General features: G+C 38.4%; 1 protein-coding gene across 3 annotated transcripts; it reads left to right on the forward strand.

The window, feature by feature from the left end:
• Nucleotides 1-3238: 3238 nt before the first annotated feature.
• Nucleotides 3239-26385, forward strand: LOC107096998 (atypical kinase ADCK3, mitochondrial-like). Of its 3 annotated transcripts, none has more exons than XM_015393946.1 (17): nt 3239-3499; nt 9559-9659; nt 10898-10980; nt 11074-11318; nt 11407-11593; nt 11683-11749; nt 15364-15438; nt 18882-19010; nt 20031-20116; nt 21647-21787; nt 22051-22132; nt 22353-22446; nt 22975-23116; nt 23228-23335; nt 24268-24333; nt 25069-25155; nt 25307-25597. In XM_015393946.1, exons 2-17 carry the CDS (start codon nt 9566-9568, stop codon nt 25595-25597), a joined length of 1977 nt encoding a protein of 658 aa, XP_015249432.1. In that variant the 5' UTR covers nt 3239-3499; nt 9559-9565. The 3 variants fall into 3 exon arrangements, with proteins under 3 accessions (XP_015249432.1, XP_015249433.1, XP_015249431.1); XM_015393945.1 differs by lacking the exon at nt 3239-3499 and adding an exon at nt 4918-5301 and having other exon boundaries at nt 25307-26385; XM_015393947.1 differs by lacking the exon at nt 10898-10980 and having other exon boundaries at nt 25307-26385.

A 26385-nucleotide genomic window follows, 5' to 3' on the forward strand; every position in this document is an offset into this window, starting at 1 on the left:
TCATCCATCCATCCATCCATCCATTCATCCATCCATCCATCCATCCATAGTGATCATTTCACCTCTGGAGCGGTGACCCCCTCCAGCGCTCCTGCCTCTTGCCCACATTAATTAGTGTGTTTGCATGAGGCTTATTTGCCATTCAAATCACATCTGTCCACAACAGCAGTGGCATCCGGAGCTGTTGAGAAAGAAAAGACGTGATTCGCACACGCCTCTTTTTAGGTGAGTGGACACACTGGAGATCTTACTCCTTTGGAGTGTTTTAGCAAAAGCTTAAAACTTTTTTTTATGATACATATAAATCAGTTTTATAATATTTGTGCTATTTCTTATCTTTGCATTGCAATCCATAGAGTTTCTACAGCAGGGGAACTTTTTTCTTTAATTTTTAATAATCCACAATTTTATCTGACTACATTAATTTGTATAACATTTTGCTCGAGCTTGAGCTCTGTAGTATAGTTTTTATAACTTGAATGGGTATGGGTGTATTATCAGCATAGTTTAATAGAAGACTTTCTAATTCAAGAGGATTGAGACTTTTTTTATTTGGACAAACTAAATCATGTTTATGTAGCATCAGAAAGATTTGCATGCCCTCTGCTGTTGATCTGCCGACTATGTTTCTGAGAATCTAACTCGAATTAATTCACAGAAATCACATAATGAGGTCTGGCTTTAAGATCTGGCCTTTTTATTTGGATAGAAATATTTCAACATTTTTTGCCCTTAAAATCCTAAATATCAGTTATGTTTTAAACATTTTTACATTTTAAAAAGATAACTAAGCAAAAATAAAGAGCGTTTTAATAGAACTTGAGCTTTGCCTTTGAAATTATTTAATGTTCTTTGTTTATTCATAAAGGATTTTATATAAGTCATTATGAAAATGCTGAATTTATAATGAAATTTGATTGAAATAGGGTCCCACGTGTGGCACATGTCATTAGTAACAAAACTTTTTTTTACATCAGGTTTGAGCTACTTTTAACTATCATTTCTGAAAACATTTACCAACAAATAAATATATAAACTAAAGGAAACATTCCACAGGATCCCCAAAAATGTTGCAATTAGCAACAACTATAACACCTTAATCTCTTTAATGTTTATCATCTAAAATGCCTTAAAACTGTAGAGGCCAATGAAAGCACCAGTGTAAGTAACTCCAGCATATTTGCTTCCTAAATTCATAGCTGTGTACTCACTAGTTACTTTTACTCAGTTATATTTAATTGAGTGCTTTTTTGAAAAAAGAAAAAAAATGTGGTTTTTTTACGAGTAGTTTTGCTGAATTGTAAATTTTATTTTTACTTGAGTAAATAATATAAAGTATCCCTACAACAAGAGAATAATGTTGCATACTCGACACGAATATCAAGAAGTCATGTCAAGTAAAAATTCAATAAAGACTTTACTGCACCTTGTTACTAAAGGTAACATATTCTATTCTAACCTATAGACATAAAAATAATTGGGTTTCATCATTTGTATATTAAAAAAATAAATTATAATATATAATTTGAAATGTATTTCTTCCACCTGAAATTTGTTCATTAGTGTACGTTGTTTATTTTCTTACAATCTTATTTTTCAAACACAAGAATTTACATATCACTTTAATTCAGTTTAATTTCAATTCAGTGTATTTATATAGCACCAATTCACAATACATGTCATCTCAAGGCACTTTACAGTTCACCAGATCATACAGTCGAATTGATTCAAAGTTTTCTATTTAAGGAAAACCAGTTGATTGCATAAACTCATTGACTCGGATGCAATCCCTCACACTAAGCATGCTTGTAGTGACAGTGGAGAGAAAAAAATTCCCTTTTTAAGAGGAAGAAACCTCCAGCAGAACTAGGCTCAGTGTGAGCGGCCATCTGCTGAGGCCGACTTGGGTTCAAGGAGACAGAAGCAGAGATACAAAAAGCAGCTGTAAAAGGCGTCCCCGTCCATGAAAACCACAGCCAGGAAGACGAGCTCTGAGCCAGCTCCCATGTCAGAGGATGAAGAGAGCACATCCAGCCAGTCACAGTAAGAGAAACAGGACTACACTGGAAAAACAGATCTCCAACATCTATAAACAAGGGTGTTGATGGCAGCAGCACAGCTAATATTTCTCTCCAAGGTGGTGTCACAGCCAGGCAGGAACAAAAGTGGCAAAGCTACTAATAGAAAAAGCAGAGAGAACAGAACATTAGAGATTAATCTAACAGATTCTGCAGAGTGGAATAATAGAGATAGAATGAAGCAAAATCATATAATAGGGGTCCCTATGTCCTCCAGCAGTCTAAGCCTATAGCAGCATAACTATAGAGATAGCTCAGGATAACCTGAGCCACTATAAGCTTTATCAAAAAGGAAAGTTTTAAGCCTACCCTTAAAAGTAGACAAGGTGTTTAAATATTATTTAAGTTTATATAATTTGTAAAATAATAAATCAGACATTATGATCATAATCAGTAGCTTAGTTACCTAGTACTTGACCAGACTTTTTACAATATCCGTTAAAAAAAAAGGTTATTGGATGGCAACTATTTTGCTTTACAATGAGTAAAACTATATTGAAACTGTGCTACTCTTACTTAATTACACGTTTTTTTTTTTTACCTTAAATAGTGGGAGTTTAATTTTTTTCAGTATATATTGTGAGCCAATGGAATATTGTTGCGTATCCTTGCCAGTTTATCTACAAACCCTCAGTTTTAAGGACTTAAACCAAAAACTTCTGAAGTTTAATACGTGTAAAATGTAGATTAAAAGTCCACGTCACTGCACCGTTGTGTCTGCGCCAGCAGGTGGCAGCAGAGAGTCAGTTAACCAGGGATGTTATGATTAAGTCCGCGTCATTTTCCAAATCTTCTCCATCCGGTGTCACATATCTTCATTCTATGCGTTTTCTTAACATCCATGCCTGTTAATGTAACATCCATGTAGCGGACATGTTAATGACCTGCAGAAAGAGCCGATCAGCAATGTTTTTTCTTGAGCAGCAACATGGGGCCTCCCGGATATAACTCCCCAGACTGTAAACAAACTACAATTGGCCAATGAGGAGGAGTGGGCGGGGCTTAAGAGAGGAAAAATACAACCAGAGCCCTGCATAAACCAGGTTTAACACGTTCATACATATATCCCCTTCCTTTCTGCACAGCAAAGGAGAAACTAATGACTCCAGGAAAAAGAAGTGACAGCTCAGAGAGAAATAATCTGCGTGAAACGTTACTTTTGATTGTGTCAGTAAGCGGTTCTGGCTGCAGCGGGAAGTTGGGAAACAGGGCATGACCCAGTGTTGACAGACAGGCTGGATTAAACAGGAGGAGCAGCAGGAGGAGAAGAAGGAATCCGTTCAGACAAACACGTTCAGCCAAAGGAACAACATCCCCTCCTTATCTCGGCTGTGCAACTCAAAGAAGGGGGCGGGTGCTTGGAGTCGCTCTCCGCTGCTGACCTCTGATAGATTTGGAAGGACTCTGCAGGACAGCAGCTGGTGAGTTCCTCCTTTTCATGCATCGGAAAAAAACAAACAAAATCAAACTCATTAGCAGTGTAGTTAGAGCTAAAACATCCGATTTAAGCGCAGCTTTAGCCTCCAGCTGCTTTCTAAATGCTCGGTCAGCGCGAGCTTCACATATGGCGGCGGATCTATGGCTGCCTCCACTGAAGCTCAACTCAACGAGCTGCTCTCTAAAAACTTTCTTCGGACGTAGGAGCAAGAAACAACTCAGCCAAAAAGGATTTAACGTGCTTGTTACGCTAGCTTTAAAATGGAGCGGATGTTTGCATGGCGCTCGTGAGTTTGGGTGAAGTCTCGTGGCTGCACGGGGCTCAGGAGGCCCCTGCGGGCCCCCAGAGGAATATGTGGCTAAGGATTAATGAGAAGCGCTTTTCTTGAAGGATATTGGGACACATCGCTTAGATGGATGGTACATTTTAGTAAATAATCAAAAATTCTAGTTTTCCTTGAGGTTAGAGGAAACATGGAGAGATTTTAATATTGTTGATGTTACAACTTGATTACAAATTTCCCCAAGCTTTTAACTGGGTTCATGTATTTTCCTTGCATACAATTTACATTTTTACATTCATCAATGTCTTAATTTTCCTGTATTGTAATTATATAGCTCACCCCCCAGGGCGCNACTATAAGCTTTATCAAAAAGGAAAGTTTTAAGCCTACCCTTAAAAGTAGACAAGGTGTTTAAATATTATTTAAGTTTATATAATTTGTAAAATAATAAATCAGACATTATGATCATAATCAGTAGCTTAGTTACCTAGTACTTGACCAGACTTTTTACAATATCCGTTAAAAAAAAAGGTTATTGGATGGCAACTATTTTGCTTTACAATGAGTAAAACTATATTGAAACTGTGCTACTCTTACTTAATTACACGTTTTTTTTTTTTACCTTAAATAGTGGGAGTTTAATTTTTTTCAGTATATATTGTGAGCCAATGGAATATTGTTGCGTATCCTTGCCAGTTTATCTACAAACCCTCAGTTTTAAGGACTTAAACCAAAAACTTCTGAAGTTTAATACGTGTAAAATGTAGATTAAAAGTCCACGTCACTGCACCGTTGTGTCTGCGCCAGCAGGTGGCAGCAGAGAGTCAGTTAACCAGGGATGTTATGATTAAGTCCGCGTCATTTTCCAAATCTTCTCCATCCGGTGTCACATATCTTCATTCTATGCGTTTTCTTAACATCCATGCCTGTTAATGTAACATCCATGTAGCGGACATGTTAATGACCTGCAGAAAGAGCCGATCAGCAATGTTTTTTCTTGAGCAGCAACATGGGGCCTCCCGGATATAACTCCCCAGACTGTAAACAAACTACAATTGGCCAATGAGGAGGAGTGGGCGGGGCTTAAGAGAGGAAAAATACAACCAGAGCCCTGCATAAACCAGGTTTAACACGTTCATACATATATCCCCTTCCTTTCTGCACAGCAAAGGAGAAACTAATGACTCCAGGAAAAAGAAGTGACAGCTCAGAGAGAAATAATCTGCGTGAAACGTTACTTTTGATTGTGTCAGTAAGCGGCTCTGGCTGCAGCGGGAAGTTGGGAAACAGGGCATGACCCAGTGTTGACAGACAGGCTGGATTAAACAGGAGGAGCAGCAGGAGGAGAAGAAGGAATCCGTTCAGACAAACACGTTCAGCCAAAGGAACAACATCCCCTCCTTATCTCGGCTGTGCAACTCAAAGAAGGGGGCGGGTGCTTGGAGTCGCTCTCCGCTGCTGACCTCTGATAGATTTGGAAGGACTCTGCAGGACAGCAGCTGGTGAGTTCCTCCTTTTCATGCATCGGAAAAAAACAAACAAAATCAAACTCATTAGCAGTGTAGTTAGAGCTAAAACATCCGATTTAAGCGCAGCTTTAGCCTCCAGCTGCTTTCTAAATGCTCGGTCAGCGCGAGCTTCACATATGGCGGCGGATCTATGGCTGCCTCCACTGAAGCTCAACTCAACGAGCTGCTCTCTAAAAACTTTCTTCGGACGTAGGAGCAAGAAACAACTCAGCCAAAAAGGATTTAACGTGCTTGTTACGCTAGCTTTAAAATGGAGCGGATGTTTGCATGGCGCTCGTGAGTTTGGGTGAAGTCTCGTGGCTGCACGGGGCTCAGGAGGCCCCTGCGGGCCCCCAGAGGAATATGTGGCTAAGGATTAATGAGAAGCGCTTTTCTTGAAGGATATTGGGACACATCGCTTAGATGGATGGTACATTTTAGTAAATAATCAAAAATTCTAGTTTTCCTTGAGGTTAGAGGAAACATGGAGAGATTTTAATATTGTTGATGTTACAACTTGATAACAAATTTCCCCAAGCTTTTAACTGGGTTCATGTATTTTCTAAGAATAATGGTAATAAATGATCTTAATGAATTATTCCGGAGCCCTGCTTGTTCTTCATATTGAGAAATCTGTGCAATTAAATTAAAGTAAATACATAGATCCTCAGTTTTTTTTCTCAATGGAGTTAAATACATTGTTTAACCAGGATATTCTGGGTGCGATAAGGTTTGCAAACCTCCAAAGAAAGCATCATTTTACCTTTTTGTTTGAATGCTGTGGCTTCATGATAAAATTGACTTTTTTTATATGTTAATATATATCCAACTGAAACCTTGAATATTATGCTTCAGATAAGCTTGGTGTTCTTTATTGTGTTTTAAAAGCTCATGCTTTGTAACATTTTTACAAGCTGGTAACAAACATGTAACAGTATCTAATATTGAAGTAGCCATAGAAAAGTGGGAAGTCTTTTGGACTTTTGGGAACTGAGGTTTTAAAGCTCATAGAGAGTGGCCAGGAAGGTTGGGACAATATTATTTATTTTATATTATTTATTAAACTGTAATTTGCAGTATTTTATTTCTTTACATAATCGCAGCTGGACAGGAAGTAGAGCAGAGAGACAGGAAAGTCCTACAGTAAATGTCCTGGGACCAGGAACTGAACTGGGAATGTGTTCCTTCAGCTTTACCACTGAATCACTTGTGCTGCATAATTGAAAAATATCTTCCTAATAATGAATGCAGCACTTTTTAAATCTAACAGAATGCGTGTTTAAAGATCAGGGAAGTTTTTAGAAGCTCCAAATTAGTGTAAAATGGTTCAGATTATTTCTGCTATCCAGTTCTTTATGTCTGACAGCAACATGCTCTCATTAAAGTATGCAGACAATGACCAGAGATGTGGTGTAGCTATCATTATCATTCCTTTGTACCAAAAATTCAACATGTTCAATGATTAAAATGGAGCCCAGACTGACTCCAGTCCCGTTATGCCTGAAGAGAACATGGTTGAACTCAGGTTTCTCTATAAGGAGCATTGATGCCACTGCTGTGGAGTCTCAGCACTTCACAGCACCGGGAAGCATTTTCCACTTTTGGCTCAGGCTCTGCGGTCAAGGGCAGTGATGTTTTCCTGTCAGGGACCGGTGAGGTGTATCTAACGACATTTAGCCATTTAAACCGTAGCTATTTCCATATCATAGTGTGCAGCAGACAACAGCTGAGGCTTATATATTAGAAGCTCAGCAAACAATACAGTGTTTTTTTTTTATCATAGAATCTCTACAGTTGGTGTTTTGAAGCATCATTCTTTTTATTTTCTAACTGAGTCATTGAAATATGCAGACTAGCTTCCAGAAAAAGACCTTTCACAGCCTTTACTACTTGGTCCGGTAAAAACCAAAACAAAAATCTATCCCACATGTCAGCGCTGGGATCAAAGGTCAACCTAGAGTCTGGTTTGTGCTAACTACAATTAAACAGCATTTCTGTGATATTTTGATTAGATCAGTGACTATTTTGTGTTGTCCAAATATTCTTTTTTTTGTCATGTGTAAAGGATCCATAGAATAGAATAGAAAATCCCTTTATTGTCCAGCAAAAAAAAAAGTCACATGAATATGGACCTTAGAAAGTGTAAGAATGGCACACTAGTGGAGAGTTAAAAAATAAACAAATAAAATACGGTACTGTCAAGTGTTTTAACAATATGAAAACATGTGTACCTGGAAAATAACTATTATACAGCTATGGATATTTTTTACAGTAACGGATAGTCGAAAATAGCAGAAACATCAAAGATTTGCAAAATGACAGCAGCATGTTATTTAGCTGATTAAGATAGAAATTGTGCAAAATCAGCATGAATGTAATAACTTATTTAGGTCCTAGGGAACAGTGTTGGTTATAGAGTATTACAGCTGCTGGGAGGAAGGATCTGTGATAATGCTCCCTGGTGCATATAAGGAGCAGCAGTCTGTCTCTGAAGGAGCTCTCCAGTTCTGCAAAGATTCATGCATTGGGTTGGAGACAATGGCATAACGACACAACAACAGGCCCATAAGCAACATTATCTCATATGAAGTACAACATGTGAGAAAGGTTCAGAATATGCCAACAGTTTCATAAATCTGCCAAGAAGAAACAATTATACAATTCTCAGTATTATATGATCATACATCTCACACGGCAAAATAGTGACTACGCACCTTGAATGGAACCAATGGTGACAGAGCACCACCACGTTACAGACATCCCATGTTCCAAAAACTAATTACATAAAGATGCTTATCGAACCGCAACTAGACATGAGTATACTTTATCATATTAGCACAACAAGCAATGGGGCTACCTTCAGCTTCATAGCCCCTCTCCTCACCCACAATCTCTCCATTCATCTCCTGGTCGCAATATTCACTCCCTGTAGCAGCAACCTCCACCTCTCCCTCTTTAGTTCTTTGAAAGAACGTGTTTATTTTGGGATGTTTTTTCCGTTCTTCCAGCAGCTCTTCTTTCCAGCCTGTCTGTCTTCTTTCCTTCTTTCCTTCTACGCTCTGGATTACCCATAATTCCAAGTCGTAGCGTAAAAAATTAAATACTCAAATACATCGTTCTTTTAAGATCTTTATTGCGGTTTGAAACATATTATAGGAGTGCATTTTTTTTTCCCAACTGTCTAATGAACTATACACAGTTATTAACATAGTAATTAAAAGTACCACTGTCTGCTTTGATGTTTAAATGGCTCATGGCCTAAACGGCCTAGTTTACAAGTGCGTAGGGAGCCTACCAGGTGTCAGTGAAGGGTGGGGCCCTAAGAGGTCGTGGGACCATAAGCAACTGCTGTCTCTGCTTACCGATATTTACGCCATTGATTGGAGGCTTTATCGAACAGACCAGAAGCAGAAGAAATAATTTAATTTCTCGTTCAGTCAGTGGATGTGTAGCACTGTAGACACGCCAACACTTAGCAAAGACTCGAAGCAGCAGGAGCATCTTTTTCCACTGGATCCAATACTGACTGTGTTGTGTCAAAGCGCATTGTCACACCATCAATAGTTCACCTGGGGCAAAACTGGAGTAGGATATTGCAACAGACTGGAATGCAAATAAAAACTCTACTGTGTGGATAAGAGTGAAAAATGAGTTTTTTTCTGTTTGTGTGTGACCTGTAATAACCCTGGTTTATTAAACTCAGCAGTAGGTCTTTGAGACGCGGTTTAATAGAAAGCAGTCTCATGAACTTGTCAGTTGTATATAAAAAAAAAGCTGAGAGGAGTACAGTGCGGTGGGAGACCTTGAACATGAACCAAACACGTGCTGTTACAGTGGCTCATGTCCTGAAATAGCGGCGGCGTTTGTTTTGCTCTCCTCGCCTTTCGTATCCAGTGACATTATTTCAGATCCAGCCTTAGACTGCATATTCACAGCTCGCCGCTCGGCCGCTTGGTGTGTGTACGGGGGGGCAGACTGGAGGTCATGAGTATTTTTAGGCCACGATTTAAAGTCAGAACAGCTGAATATGTCGCCGACTTTCTGGTTGGACTAATTGTGTTGATAACAAGCTGTATTCCTTTTCGTTTGCTTCCTTGTCAGACTTAGGTCTTTGTTTCTCTGTTTTTTAATCTCTGGGGACGGACTGTTCTCGCACTGGATGTGTGTTTATTTATATTAATTTGTTATGAATTGTTTCTCTATGTGTATAACAAATGTGACATTAATTGTTGCTCTTCTATCCGTCTCCAGCCCCATCATGGCGGGTGATATGATGATGGTGATGCGTGGTTTGGCTAAGTTAAGCCAGGCTGTGGTGGAGACCCAGAGCAACGCGCTGCGCAATGGAACTGGTACGTACACAGTTTTGTTTTTGTCAAGTTTCTGCCATGTTCATTTATTTGATGGCTGCTTAACAATTTACATAAACACATAAGAAAACAAATATGGGAACCTAGAATCCAATATTAAACATTTGCAGTGCGGTGATGTGAGTCGCCAGCTAGCGAGCGATGTCGGTAAACTAACTGCCGAAATTCTAACAAATTAATTGAGGCTGAAAGTTTTAACTTCCCCTCAAGATGTTTACAAATTGTTATTTTATTTAATTAATTTTTTTACCTATCGATTGATCCTGGATGAGGGATAGTATCCCAACAGCATGATGCTGCCACCACCGTGTTTCACACTTGGTGGAAAACAAAATGTATCTTTTATTCTAGTTAGATGTTACTTTGTTTGTGGTCACTACAGGAATTTCAACAAACAACATAGAAGTCTGTATTTGTCATGTGACGTATTATAGATTTATGGCAGCTAGAGCTGCAACTAATGATGCAAATCGATGAATCTGTCGATTTTTTTTTGATTGATTAACAATCAGATTGCCAAATGTTCTTTAAAAAATACTTTTTATGAAATCAAATCAGGTGAAACTAAAAGTTTTAAAATTGAGGAGTCTTTATAGAGCATATTGACTAATGAAAAATATTATTTTTTTATCTGAAATGCAAAATCATCTTAGATTTTTTTTTTTACAATCTTGTTATAAATACTGCTCTATGTGGGTCACTCTGACAGCTAAAGGCATGTTTTACAGTCTTTACACTTCATTTAACGATTAAACGTTTACTAAATTAGTTGACGGTTATTTCAGTAATCGATTAGTCATGATTATTCCGATTAATCAGAGCGTTAATTTAAATGGATCTTAGGAAAGCAAATCTGTTTTTACCCAAAGCTCTGTTGTTCAAAATGCTTTTTAAAATTCTGTTATTTTTATTTTTTACGCTGTTTAAAAGAACTAGTGTTGCATTCGTAATGAGTAGAAATGCATCTGTTGGTTGATGCGTATGAATAGGAGTTGGATAATTTATAAAACATGCATGTCTTCAGCTCACCTTTCACTGCATCTGGGCTTGAATCAGTAAACAATTGTTTCTCCCTGCTTTTTTTACACTTTGACCTGAGGCAAGTGAATAAACGCGAAGTAGGAGAGAGTTTGTTTGGTTTAAAGAAAAAGGGGAAAAAAACACCAAAGCATTAAGATCAACTATAGACATTTTATGCGATTGTCCTTTTTTTTACTCAGGAGTTGCAGGCGTTGGTGCTGCTGTCCAGAGTGTCCAAGCAGTCGCAGAGCAAAGTCTCTCAGTAGCCATGACGAAAATACAGGCGAGTCTCAGAGTGTTACTGTGGGACAGAGCTTCATGGAGAGGATTGATCTGCACCTGGTGTGACCTGATTATGTCTGCTTTTTGTTTTCAGGAGCTGTCTGGCCAACAGCAAAGCGCATCAGAGCCAGAGTTTGATTTTCCTCAGGATGAGACGTCGTACGTGGCATCAGAGTTCAGGGAGGAGCACACAAACTTTACAGCTGATCACTCAGGGACTGGCACTGATGCACCAGCAGGAACTAGCACTATCAATGGGAAACAGTCAATGTTTGAGGGATATAAGGATCCTAGTAACCAGTTTAGTGGTCAAACCAGATCCTACCACCAGGATGCCAGGTAATGGACGTCTGCTTCAGTCTCAGTCAAAGCAAAGACTCATTTATTAAAAGCTAGATGACTGTGTTCTATTCTTTGCATTTTTTAGGTATTTCCTTGGACATCAGCTGTATAATCACAGCCTGAACAGACAACTGTCGCAAAAGGTCATTTATCAACAGCCTCAGTTTAGGAGCTACCATCAGGACCAGTCCTCAGTGGGGGGGCTGACAGCTGAGGACATAGAAAAAACCAGCCAGAGCAAAAGGGCTGACTCCAAGCCACACAAACAGATGGTAAGTCTTGTTACCATAACAACAATTTGCAGCCGGGCTCATGTAACCGTCGGTTTTAAAGTGTTTATGTTGTCACGTTTCTTCCACAGCTGAGTGAAAGAGCCAGAGAGAGGAAGGTTCCTGTGACCCGGCTCGGCAGATTGGCCAACTTTGGAGGTACGACCCCGGGTGACTCATTAGCTGTTACAGGCTGACTAAAACTGCAGTCATGGTTGTCCTCCTGCAAGTCTGCACGTAGATCAGTAGCAGTGTAGCCATGACAAATAACCCAGTTAGTTGTTTAGAGGACATTGAGTGCTATATATCTGTCAGGATTTATCCATTTGGGAAAACTGCAACAGATTTACATCGATCTCATCGTGTGTTTAGCTGATGTATAAAGCCAGAAATAATCAACTACCAGGTAATATTCAAAAAACAGTTTGCTGTTAGGGTGAGAAGCTATGATTACGGGGGAAACCTCAATTTAGGAACCTTGAAGGCTCAAACCACCAGGCCAAACTGAGCATCTCAGTGATGTGAAGGTGTGGAATAAAAAGTCCAGACATTAAGTTATTGTGTTCCATAACGTTTTGGATGATTAAATGAGTCATTTCAGGTCGAACAAAAGTTTTCTCTGCTGCCCTGGTGGTCTGTAGGGGAAATACCGTACTTGCAATTGCAGGAGCCCTCGGCCCGCACCCACAGGCTCAGAAGTCTCGTGCATTGCGAGCGTCGGGGGGCGAGAACTGCTACACGCCCCCAGTGAAAGGCATGCTCGTTGCTAGTGCAGTGGCGATATTTGTGCAGTTATCATGGCGGAACCAGCGAGAAAACAGCGAAAGCCCATGTCGGAGCAGGCAAGAAAGAGGAAAAGGGCTCTCTACCGCAGTAGACATGGTGATTCGTTGCGTTCGCCTGTCTGCTAAGCTCAAAACAACCGTGCCTGGCTTGACGGAGAAACCAGGAGGGGAGCCGCGCTGGAAAATCAACACCGGTTGCATAGTATAACTTTAAGAGGATTTACTCTGTGTGTGTATATAAATAGTTTTATTTGTATTTATTTATATTTTCTTTTTTTTTTCTTGAGAATTTGGATCAGTAGCTTAGAAATCAAATGGGAAACAAAGTTATATTTTACATTATAAAGGGAGAGAGGATATGAAAAACAATGTTTACCTACTTGTTATATTATCTAAAGGTATAAATACCTGTTTATTGAACCAGAAATGTTGTTTGTTTAATTTATTGCATTTATATTCAACTATAAAAAGGATTTCATGTGATGTTGGGTTTATACTAATGAATATGTATATGTTGTTATTTTTTTATTTATGCATATTGTTTAAACCAGTGGTCACCAACCTTTTTAAGGCTTAGAGCTAATTTATGGGTGCTGAAAAATATACTGACCTATGAACTGGAGAAGTCAGCGTTCACCTAAACTTCAAACGTAATAAACATATTTTTACTGTTTCTTTTAATCTGTAGATTTTGTAATTTTAAGTTCTTCATAAATGCGTAGATGACCTGTATGAGTGATGTAATGAAATGCTCTATAAATGATTAAAAGAGAAGACAGAAGAATAAAATAAGAATTCAAACTCAGCCCCCTGGTGAGTCGTTCTGTGTTCAGAAGACGCTGAGGGCCCCTCCATGTGGTCCTTAAGGGCCCCTTGATGGTGATGGTGTCCCCTGTTTTAAACGATCACCTTTAATGGTGGAAAATATCAGAGATAAATTCAATCACAATTACACAACAAAAGCATCAGAGGAAAACTTAAAACATAGAAGCTAGAGGTAGAGTTAAATATGATGTCACAGAAGAACAGCCGAAACACTGAAAGCTTTGCAGTAAAGTTTGCTTGATTTAAGAGGCTGTCCATGGAATCCCTTCATGTGTTAGACTGAAACTTTAAAAGCGAAGGGTGTGGGCTGAGTGGGAGCGAATGGCAAACAGAAACACGTGTATCCAGAGTCCGGCTGCAGCTGGTCTCTAAACCAGCAGGATTTACAGCGACGACGGAGAGAAGCAGCAGGTCGTTCTGGGATGATTCAGCAGTTTGACAGCATTAACATTTAGAAGGCGTTGAAAAGTGTCGAGAGAAGACAGAAGGTGGTGGAGTAATGAGGCCTCTGCCCGTCCTTCACTCGCCTTTTTTATAGCCGTGTACAGAAGGCACATGTGAATGGCTTGGCTTGTTTCCCTGACGACAGCCCAGCTCTGGTCTCCATGCTGCCTCCATGACTCTCACCTTTTTCCCAGATTGCAAAGGCTTTTAAGGCCTTTATGAGTTAGGGTACTACTTTACAGTAGGAAAATGACTATACAACTACTTAATATCTTTTATTAGTGAAATGCATCAGAAAATCTATGAATATAAAGTTAATGAAATATGCTATTGTTAAAGATATTTAATTTAGTGGAAAAAGCCTGTCAGATTTTTACGGTCTTATCATTTTTTTAAATTTATTTTTCCTGTGCAGCTTGGAAAAGTCTGCATTTCTCCCCATATTCCAGGTCTCAATAGTTACGGAGAAATATTAAGATGCTCGATTTAACTTAAATCTAAACTTTTGCCTTTTTAAATACATCAACATTTTCATTTAATCGTCGTTCAAAATTCATAACTAAAAATAAAAATACATTTTTTAGTTATTTAACAACCACCAAAAGAAATATACACACCCACGATTAAAAATAAGGGGAATTTTGCTGGGGTTTTTTTTGTAAACATTTCATCTGATGCTGTGCTATATATAGACAGGTAAACCTAATGTGGCCATAAATAAATACGGGAATATATAATCTGGGTTAAAAAAAATACATGTTCTTTATGAAGAGTGCCGTTTAAAATGATAAAAAAAAAAAAAATATTTAATCCTAATTTGACGACGTGTTGAACCTCTGTTTAACGAGCCGCTGTGAAAACCTGTGGCGTGTGGATCATGATCTAAAATACATTTATTTCTGACCTTTTCTAGGCTTTAAGCTGATGAAGTTTATGATTTCCACTCTGAAATTAAGAAATTGCTTGTTAGATTCAAATAGAAATAAAAAAAATAACAATATATGCTTTTTATTTTTTACTTTAAATGTTATTTAGCACATATAAATTATTCAGTTATGTGTTTTATACATTTTAACCATGTTTAAATATGCCTTCCCCTTTGTCCAGTTTTATCCTGATTGTAGTGCAGAGAGGCAGAGCTGTATTTTTGGCCTCACATTGCTGCACTGTTGGATCAGATGATGGACAGGCACTTGTGCTCGCATAGGAAAAGTACCTGTCACTTAGGAGAAAGGACTCTGACACCAGAGAGATATATTTATGTCCACTTCTAATTGTACGCTATCTTTTCTTTCAGTATTATATTCTGTAGTGAAACAGCCTCACACTGCCTTCATCAATACAGCCACACATATCTCAGATTTGTTTCTTCGCCGATGATGAGCAGGTTATGTAATGTGGGGTTATGTTAGGTCAGCCAGGCTTGGAGGAACTTCTTCACAAACAATCCCCTGCTTTGTGTTTTCATTATCAACACATATATTTCACAAAGGAAACAGCTCAGATTGCATTGCACAGCTTTCATTTCCTAAATAGTTAAACTCACCGGCTGTTTATTTACTCACAGACTGACTTAAAAGCTCTTTTAAATCCCTTTGTTGACATTTTTGGGTGAAAGTGCTGTTTTGATTGTAAGTTTCCTGCATCAGTGTTGTAAATCTTTATTACATCATAAAGTGTTTCACTGGATTCCCTCTTTATTTCGCTGTTTCTGCACAGGTCTGGCTGTAGGCTTAGGTATTGGAGCCCTTGCAGAAGTCGCCAAGAAGACTATGGGCAGGAACGGAGCTGCAGGTGAAACAAACACTTTGAGGGAAAATATATTTTAAACCTGAATATTAATGCTTGAAAAGGTTATATGTATTTATATTTAGACAGTGTTTCTCTCCCTGTCTGTCTGCTGCTGATTAAAGCCACTTTAGAAGAAGAATTGATGCATGACTCGTGCATGTCTTCACATGTTGCAGACATTTTAAAATCCACTTTCCTAATCAGCTCACCTCCTAAGCAAGCATTCTTTCTTTGCTGCAGTGACCTACGGTACTAATCCTAAGCTGAAAGAGATCATCCAGGCCAAAAATCTCAGGTGTTTGTTTATCTCTCATTTTCTTTTTTTTTTATGTTTTTATTTGTGCTCTAAAACCAGCAGGAAAGCAGCGCTCCTGAGGTTAAGTTAAAGTGTAGGCGTGGCTACCTGGTGGCCTACTGACATAAATACACCTGGACACACCCCCTCAGGAGATTTTGTAAAGAGCTTGTTCTGATCTGCAGCAGAGGGGAGTTTTAATAAAAATGGTTTAGTTTGTTAGTCAGGCTTAGTCTGCCTAGTCTGGTTTATTTTGTTATTTGGGTTTCATAAAGCTGGTCCACTTTGACTGGGTTATCGTGGTAATTGACCCAATGAATTTAACCTGGAGGGAGCCGGTTTAGAGGCGATAAAGTCCAATTTCTGTCTTTGTTGAATCCAGAACCATGAAGCCATGCTTTCTGAAAAGAACCTAGGGTGGGGGGGTTACACAGCATCCCATTTCGTCATGGATCAGAATGATCCTTTCTTCTTCTCTGACATAAATCTGCCCTAACTGCAAGGATCCCCACAATGCTTTAACGCAGCTGATCATCCATGATCCGCAGCGTTTATTCTTTTTAGCCGAACCCCAGCCTAACTAGAGTGCTTTTTCATTTGGTCTCTTTTTTGTTTGTTTTTGTTACAATTCAATGATTGTCTAAATGCAGTTATTTGAGTGTGGAAATCTGATCCAGATTTCTAGAGTCTGAACTCTGGACCAGGCAGTGTGATCAATCAGAGCTACCAGTTTGGACAACATTTTTTTACTTGGCCTTATGCCGTTTATGCGTATCTCACTGCTGGTGTTTATTTTTATTATTTTTTTATTTTTTTAAGAATTAAATGTGGAGAAGAAATGTTAATTGCAATATGCAATATTTATTTATTTACTCTCAAAGCAATATTCTTTCTAACTAAAATCTTAATTTAAAGCTTTTTATAACTAAAACTTTGGCTAAAATCTCTAGACTAAAACTAGATACAGAAGAGTTTAACTAAATTTCAAATTTTTGTCAAAAAAAACAACAAATCTTATCTAAAATAATGTCAAAATAGACACTGGTTAAATGTCAAATTTTATTTGGATATCTCTTTGGAAATAAAGTGTGATGAAAAAAGTGACAATGTAGGCCTTTAATCTCAGCAGTGGCCTGCCATCCCCTCTCCCTGTTTCATTTGATGGTAGCAGTACATTTCTGAACCCCTCATGGATTTCTAGCAATTAAATACAGTGTGCATTCATGTTTCGCTATAGTGTCTCAGTGAACACCGTGATTGACTGCATAGTCTAATGATTAGGCAGCAACACTGATTAGTTGAACCTGTTGTCAATCAGCAGCATTAAGCAAGCGAGGCATCCTTCGATGACCTTGCGAGCAAGATGAATTGTTGCGACTATTTTAATTTCAGAAACTCCCGAAAATACATCTTGCGCAAGACCGTGCAAAGAACCTTTGGCTCTATACAGAAAAGGTTCAGACCAATAAAATGCTGTGAAATGTGTAACGTCAACGCCTCAACTAGAGGCAGAGGGCTGAATTAAAACAATCATGGCTGTGCCCGTTTAAGCTGGAATACCCTCTATTTCTCTTTGGAAAAACAAGCAAAAGAACATGATTTTCACCTTTGTGTTTGGGAAAGATGTTTGCGCTACTGTGATGCGTATCAGTTGCCACTGCTGCAGTGATTGGCTTAAAAGTCGACATGGAAGACATTCACCCAATCAGCTCGGAGAATTGTACTTGATGTCCCTCCCTTTTGTGAACACTTTCAAATGGAGGAGTTCCAGATTAATACTGGGTAGAATTCAGAATGAATTTCACATATTAATCTGGTTTACAACAGATTGGTCCTTTTAGTTAAACCAAGTAATCGCCATGTGTTGAATTTGAATCTAAGTCTGTGTCTTTGGACAAGAGAGTAAAAAGTGTTTGTCCAAGTCAAACGTTTTCATTAATGTTATTGGAGCCTAGAGATGTAAGGAAATCAGAAAGTGTCTCCTGTAGGAGGTGTGTTGAGACACATTTGTAACCATTCTTTGTGTATTTTGGAAGGCAGCTGGATTTTCACAGAAATATGAGAGAATCCAGCTCATCAGGCTCCGGGTTATTTAGTCTCTAGCAGAGCGAGTTGTCAGACCGTTCAGAGCTCCTACGGGCAGGTTAAAGGTGTGGCACAAGACGGCGACGCTGGTGTTTCCTAAACAGAAGCCCCTAAAGGCTTCTATCTCACAATACCGTGTCTTTTATCAAATACAGCCACAAACTTTAAGGTATTTTGTTTTGTCTGACTATAAAAAAAAATCTAATATGTACCTAATATATATGTTAACCCCCTTTAATTCAGCCCTTTGTAAAACTTTCCTCTCAGCCGGGCGACTGTTGGGGTTTGTCTCTGTCAACTTCGTGCATCTAGATAATAATTCATCTGAGGATTCCTCTACAAAACAGCTCAAGCTTAATCAGACTGGATGGACTGTTTATGGACATTGATTTCCCACACATTCTATCAGATTTAGGTCTAGATATCAGGTCCATTCTAGCTGTCCTAGGTTAGTTCCCTCTCTAAGTTTAGAGTTTGTGCTACTATTAGATGAACATCCATGGCAATAAAATCCTCCCCACAGCATGATGCTGCCACCACCTGCATATTATATGTTTAACCAGAAACTAAAAGTTTCTTTCCATCTGTTTAGAACCTTCCAGGCGTTCTCTGATAAATTTCCTGTTTGTATTTTGGCAGTTAAGCCATACCCTCCAACTCTGCTTTCTATTTCTATATATGTTTATAGCTGACCTGCCTGCTGCGTTCTTTAATGATGCTTTTTGTTTGTTTCTAATAAACCTCTAGAAACATATAGGTGGAGTTATCTCTGGGTTAAACTGCACACATGGACTCTGTTAATCATAAATCAGAGGATTTTATTAAGGGTTAGCTTAGTGACAGGGAGATGAAGCCCAAGTAAAAAAAAAAAAAAGGTAAAGTCCCTAACGCTGCCGCATGTCGAAAAATGGATATGCTTACTAGGTTTATGGTGATATTTACAGGGACTGTCCTCATTGAATGAACTGAGAAGTTATAGAGGTGGAGCAAAGTCCTCCACTGGTTCAAGCCTCTTTCTATGAAATGCAAGTTAAGTTATTATTGTTTTTTTTTTGTCTTTTTTTAGGTGAAAATAAAAAAGCTGTTCTGGACTCCAGCCCCTTCCTGTCCGAGGCCAACGCCGAGCGCATTGTCAGAACTTTGTGTAAAGTCAGAGGAGCCGCTCTGAAACTCGGACAAGCTCTAAGCATTCAAGGTGAGCTACAAAGATGATTCTGGGTTTATGCATGAAATCTCCCAATCAAAGCCTTAATAAGTGGTTAATATTGACCTAAAAAGAGAAGGCTCAGCAAGCTTTTAAATGTCAGTGAAAATGGGGAGGATTCCTGTGCGGTTGCTCTGTCAGAGCTTTTACTCTGCCATTAACCTGCTGGATTACTGTGTTTTTGCTTTAAAACATCATCTTTATGTGTCTCAAGAACGTCGGACTTCCAAGCAGGGAAGTTTATGAGCCCGGCTCAGGTAACAGCAGTAAACACCTCGTTCTGAATTTGTTTACCACCGCTGGCTTGTCCCTCAGCTTGACCTTGTCCGGGTTAGCTTCCTCCTCTCGGATTCATGTTCACCATAAACATGCTGGTGCACAATTCAGGGAATGAGTAAACAGAGAGGTGCTCAAGTAAAGGACATAATCTTCTTTCTGTTTTCCAGTAGGGTTAGACCCAGTGTACACGTGTTAGAACTGGGGCGGCTATCTTTAAACCAGTGACAAGGCGATTCCTAAATCCAGAAGTGAGGAGGTCTGTCGCTCTTCCTCAGATACTGTAAATGGTAGAGATGAGCTCAGTACATGAATAAAAATCGCTGCAGGCGTCGCTGCCCTCTGCTGACATTTATCTGTCATGGCAGGAATGCTGCTGGGATTGTTTCATCTTAGAACAAGTCCAAAATAGTCCTGACCCTCACAGGTCTCTACTGTGATGCAAGTTTGTGGTGATTATTGGTGTCCTCTTTAGAGTTAGTCCTAGACACCACCAAGAGGAGCTCTCAGTTCATCTGTAATTTAGGGTTTTATTTCATTTTACTAACATGCACGACTTTTGGTTTCTTTTGGCTTTATTATTAAGGTGGGGTTTAAAAAAAAGGAGATTTTATCCAATGTGTTTTTTTTTTTATCTTCAGTGAGCATCTTTCTTTGCAGGACTTTTAGGAAAAAATGTTTTTGTTATAAATCTGTATTTCTGCTTAGAAAAGTCTTTTATTTTCTGTGTTTTAGACGATGCATTTATCAATCCTCAACTAGCCAAGATCTTTGAACGTGTCAGGCAGAGCGCTGATTTCATGCCGATAAAGCAGATGACAGTAAGTACCTTTCTTCATATTTACTATCATCACATATTGAGTGATGATATTAAAAACTTGAATTAAGCAAAAAATATGCTGTCATTACAAAAGCAACCCCCCCCCCCCTTCAGCATCACCTTTAATGGATTCTTTTTGTATATTCGTTTATTTATTTTTTTTATTTTATATTATGGGCTAAACTAAAAAGTCAAGTCAGTCATTAATTCCCCTGGATTAATATGAGATGGGGACTTAATTGAAAGATTAAATTATATTAGCATTTTATATTTGCATTGATGAATAGAAGGGGTATACATAACTTTTAACAGTTTTTTTCTTAGAATGTAAATAATTGACAGCAATGACCCTCATGCCTTTTATTTCAGGTCCAACATTGGTGCAAATAGGACTCGATAACAGCAGACAGATTTAACTCTATGCAGAAGTATAGCGCTAATTTCAGACCATAACATTTGTTCAATGTGAATTCAAAATAAATAAAATTAACCTGGCAGAAAATAGTTTGGAAAGGGAAATTTATACCTATGTGGAAAAAGTTTTTCTCAAAAGAAAAATCAAATTTTTTTGAGAAGAAAAAATTCTGTTCATATTCTTCTTTATTTTTTTTCCAGCCGTTGTATTGAGCTGTTAATCATGATTCCACACCCCCTTCATATGAGGCCTCAACCCCATAAGTTTGAGGCCAAACATTTCTTTTTGCATGTAAAAAAAAAAAAAAAAAAAATAGAATCTGAAAAGTAGTTAAAAAAAAAAAAATATATATATATATATATATATATATATCTTTTTTATGTATGTATTTATTTTATTATTATTATTTTTCAAACTTTTTTTTCTGGTTTACTTTTAAGAAAGAAAAATGTTTTTAGCAAACATTTTGGCCCCAATTTAGCTCCATACAAACGCTCTGTCTGCGCTTATGAAGAATCGCCCGCCTCAGGATGTTGAATACTGATAGTGAGACGTCTGTGAAACCTGGCCTTATTTTCTGACTGACTGAGCCATTCGCTACACTATTTTGGACCCACACCATGAATGTTTGGATTTACCGACTCACAGTGGCTACTTCAGCCAGTGATGCTTCAGTGATGCTTCAGCGAGTTTACTAATCACCAAACAATCTCTGTTGTTTTCTGTAAACAGAAACGGCTTCTCTCAGTTATTTTTTTTTCTCAGCCACGTCCATAATGTTATTTCAAAAGATAAATGTACTTCTTCATTTAAATGGAAATTGTATTAAAGTGCTAAAAGAAAATTGTGGATAAAACCTCTTCAAAGCCAATATTATTCCTCTAAACTCGGTTTCAAGCATTTGAAATAATCAGATCTATATCCTGTCATTTTTATTTTTTTTGCTGCAGGTTACTGCACATAACGGTTAGAAAAATAAAGTTATTTCGTATTATTAATTACTATGAAAATGTACCATTTGTCATTAATTCCATTTATTTTATATACATTTTTCTTTCCCCTCCCATTATCCCTATAAGAAATCTCTAAACTGTAATGATTTGCATGTATCTGTAGAAGGCGCTGAACAGCGACTTTGGTCCAAACTGGAGGGACAAGCTGGAATCGTTCGAGGATCGCCCGTTTGCAGCCGCCTCCATCGGCCAGGTGCACCTGGCGAGGATGAAGGATGGCAGGGAGGTGGCCATGAAAATACAGGTTTGCACATAAACATTAGTGTGGACATATGGTATTCCCAGGTTGTCAGGATAAACAAGATTACTGGAGAGCATGTGGGTAAACCATTCATGATCTGTTTGCATACAGACAGGCTCTCCATGTGTATAGTTTATAGATTAAATAGCATTTTAATGCATCTGGATGCATTTTGAACACAATAGCTTGAAAGAAATTACTAAGAAAACCTGAAACTTCTGGGTTAAAATGAATAAAACTACTTTGTTTTTGTATTCTGTCTCCAGTATCCTGGTGTGGCTCAGAGCATCAACAGTGACGTCACAAACTTGATGGCCGTGCTGAACATGAGCAACGCTTTGCCTGAGGGTACGCACTCAGATTAAGCAGCAACTTAACCCAGCAGCACACCTGTCACCTCCTCTAATCAGACTTTCTCCTTCCTGTTTAGTTTGATCTCCTTTGGCTCTCTAAGACAAACATTACTAATAAGTGCAAAGATATCAGAAAGTTCTGAAAATCAGAATCCTCTTGAAACCTTAAAAAATCTATTTTTGTCCTTCTTTAATTAATCTTTTCTTGTCTGTAGGTTTGTTTCCAGAGCATCTGATTGATGTAATGAGAAGGGAGCTGGCGCTGGAGTGCGACTACATCCGAGAAGCTCAGTGTGCAAAGAAGTTCAGGTACTTTGAGGAAAATATTTGATTTGGAAACAGCATAAACTCCCTTAAAGTGTCCTGTTTACAAGCCCTCAGGTGTAGAATCTCAGCCGCTGTTCAGCAGAGCTAAGGTCTGCTTTTATGTCCTTGTTATAGATTATTTTAAAGAGAATATGGAACAGATTTAGAGGGATGGTCCTCCTCCAGCTGAACATGTCAGAAACATGGTACCCAGTCTTGATTTGATGGGATTGATCTTTTGGTGCATTACCACCACCTTGTGGTGGTATTGGAAACGTCACAGAGTTCCTCTCGTGCGTTTTAAGAGTATGGTGTTCTATTAATCTGTTTGATCACTTTGATCACTTTCCATCTCTGGATGACAACAGGAAATATAAAAAAAAAACGTTTTTTCTTTATTATCATGGGGATTAAAAATAATAATTTTAAAGTTCTTCTGATGTCCTGCAGACATGAGCATTAATGTGAGGTGCAGCTTAGTTTTATGATCTGCCAGTGTGCTTCATTCATGCTTTTGTCTCCTAACATCAGAGAGCTGCTGAAGGACGATCCGTTCTTCTATGTGCCGGAGGTGATCGAAGAGCTTAGCAGCACCCACGTCCTGACCACTGAGCTTGTTCCTGGGTTTCCTCTGGATAAGGCTGAGAGCCTGTCGCAGGAGCTGAAGAATGAGGTAAAACAAACCTGGGTTTCTGCTAGTTGAGGACCACCTGCATCTGTGAACAAAGGGATTAAATGTATATATCGTTGTTTAATAAATCCCAGCATTTGTTCATCCTCTCAGATCTGCCAGAACATCCTGTTGTTGTGCCTCAGAGAGCTGTTTGAGTTCAGGTACATGCAGACGGATCCAAACTGGTCCAACTTCTTCTACGACCCAAACACGCACAGGGTGAGTCTGCTCACACCCTTAATGCTTTAAAGCCTGAACCAGGAAATAATTGACAGAAGATTCTAATTTTCCAAAAATTAGAATTGTCATTGAACTTTGTGACAAATGAAATAACTATATAAATTTTGTAAAAACATAAAATTACATAATTTATTTGCATCAATATATTACGCATTTCTTTATCATCTTTTATATGTTTTCTTTTCACTACATGTGTCTGATTATGTAAGCCAGGGTTTCAAGAACAAAAACATCACACTGATGATGCAGAGGTTTTAAAATCTCCTGTATCAAAAATGATACACTTGACTTTAAAGGGTTAATAAGCCCGCTAGTTACACTGATAGGAGAGACTAAGCGCTTTTGCAAAAACTTACTTTTAATTCCTAGTGATTTTATCTGTCAGACTAATGTAAAGATTTCCACATATTTATGAAGTGGAAAAAAAATGCAAAGTCTTTCTCGTAATTAAATTCTAAAAAGCGTGTCAGGCGTCTGTATGTTTTTTACCAGTGATTTGCAGTGAGGTTCATCACCTGTTGAGGCACTGAATAGAACTGGAATCACAAATATATGACACATACGGTTGTTTTAAAAAGCTTTTTGTTTATTTTTTCATGAATTTCATAGTAATCAGCTCAGAAAGAGAAAGAGAAAAATTATTTTCTGTGGGAAGAAGTAAATTTTTTCCTCATATTATTAATCAATCATCTGTAGTCTTTGTAAAACAGCTGAATGTTTTTCATATGGACTCTTTAAATGAAGTGTAAAACTGGGGTTCCTCTTCCTGGGGATCATTTTTAAAGACTTTTTTTTTTGTCTTCCATCTCCCAATCATAGCCTACTTTGTGCTGCTTGAAAACACAAAATCTCTAAAACACAAAGATTTAAACTTGTGTATTTGTAATGATTGATATTTTATGAATCTCTAGGTGGCGCTGTTGGACTTTGGTGCTACCAGAGGTTTTGATCAGAGCTTCACAGATGTCTACGTAGAGGTATGAGTGTTACTTCAACACTAGAACTTCCAAGGCCGCCATTTTAAATGTTCTGAGATTTTAAAAAGGAAAGAACTTTATTTACATGTTGGTCATGTTAACTGATTGTTTCTATATTTCCTTCAATTTCACACAGTTTTTTTTTTTAATGAAATAAAATCCTAAATAATAAATAGGTTAATCTCATCTCGATCTCCCACAGCCGTCATTTGTACGGCTCTATCAGTTGCATCGTTTGTACTGTTGCCTAGTAACCAACATTCTACCGAGAAAGTTAGAACTCTTTGGCTAATATGGAAAAATGGCTTTCAGAAGAAATCTAACAGTGAAAAAGGCTTTAGAAATGCATCAAAATATTGATGATAGCGATTCGAGTGGAGAGGGAGACGGATGATGACGACTCGGTAGGATAAATAAATTTCTGTAAATAAAATTGTGATTTCAAACTTTGAAGCTGTGTAGTAAAACAGTCTTATTCATTTATTTATTTTACTGATTTATTTTTAATAAAAATTTAGACTACAAATTATAATAGCATAAAAGGCCTTTTAAAAAAATATATGTTGGACCTGTTTTAAGGTCTACAGTTGAAGGTTATGACTCTCTTTTCCTGCACATAAATCATAAATGTGATCTCTGCATCATGTTGGATCATCTCTGTTAGTAATTCTGGCAGGAATCCATTTAGTATCCTGCATGTTTTTCCTCAGTCTTGTTGTGTATTTGTTTCTGCAGATTATCCGTGCAGCTGCTGAGGGCAACAGAGAAGGAGTTCTGAAGAGATCTATTGACATGAAGTTCCTGACAGGATATGAGTCTAAGGTGACTATGCCTCCTTTTGCTCTTTACATGTTTGACAGGGATACTGTTTTCTTCCAGTTTCATTAGAAGAGTGAGCCTGTTAAAGTTGAAATGGACTCGGTTTTTAGATGTGAAGAAAGTTTTCTTAAAACATGTTTTTTTTCTTCTTCAGGCAATGATAAACGCCCACGTGGATGCAGTGATGATCCTCGGCGAGGCCTTTGCGTCTCGTGAGACCTTCGACTTCGGCGCCCAGTCCACCACCGAGAGGATCCACAACCTGATCCCCGTGATGCTGAAGCACCGGCTCACCCCTCCGCCGGAGGAGACGTACTCGCTGCACCGTAAGATGGGCGGCTCCTTCCTCATCTGCTCCCGGCTCAACGCCAAGCTGCAATGTAAGGACATGTTCCAGAAGGCCTACGATAAGTACTGGGAGGGCCGCACGCCCCCTGCTGTCTGAGGCGGTCCGCTGGTGATTTGATAGACTCGTCCTGGGGCCAACATCAAAGTGCCGATTGTTGGGGAGAGATGAACCGCACAGAGGAGGATGTGTTACCTTACCTTGGAACACAAACCATCCAGGTTTCAAGAAGCCATTTTACTTTTTTAAAGGAACGTTTGAAGCGGGAGCCGCGGCTTTGTTACCTGCTGAACGTGTCTGTAATCATGATGGGCCCCAAAAAAGAGCAGGAATGTGAAAGTTGGAGTTATCGCTCTGCTCTGCTAATTTCATTATAAGTATTTTTGCTTTTCTTGTTGTTGCTGTGTTTTATTTTGTCGTTGAACTTAAATACCATCGACTCCGTCAGAAAATGATGGCATTAAAACGACTCTGGCGGTTATTTGGGCCTCAGTTCTGACCAATGTGTCTGTTTCCCTAAGAATGATCGATCTGACAGTCTGAATATAAGCAGGTCAAAAAATGTTTAATGGCCGTTTTGGTGTTGAAGTGGAGAGATTTCATCAGCTCTACGCACAAGCTGCATTATTAGCTCTCCAGTCATACTTGACTCTCTGCTTCAAACTCTTTAGCTGCTTTAATTTCAGTGGGACTAACATGGATAAGAATATTCTCTTGCTGATATGTTTGACTTTTTGTTTTTTAGGAATGATTATGTGTTAATATCAGCTGCTTTATTCTGTCTTTGTTCTGATTATCAGATGTTTTTCACTGTATTCCAGTTGGTTACAAGTTAGACAAAAAAAAAACATAATCAGTGTTGTTAGACAAAAAAAAAAAAAAAAAAA

Source organism: Cyprinodon variegatus, unplaced genomic scaffold (assembly GCF_000732505.1).
Source record: "Cyprinodon variegatus isolate N-32 unplaced genomic scaffold, C_variegatus-1.0 Scaffold664, whole genome shotgun sequence".
Lineage (NCBI taxonomy): Eukaryota > Metazoa > Chordata > Actinopteri > Cyprinodontiformes > Cyprinodontidae > Cyprinodon > Cyprinodon variegatus.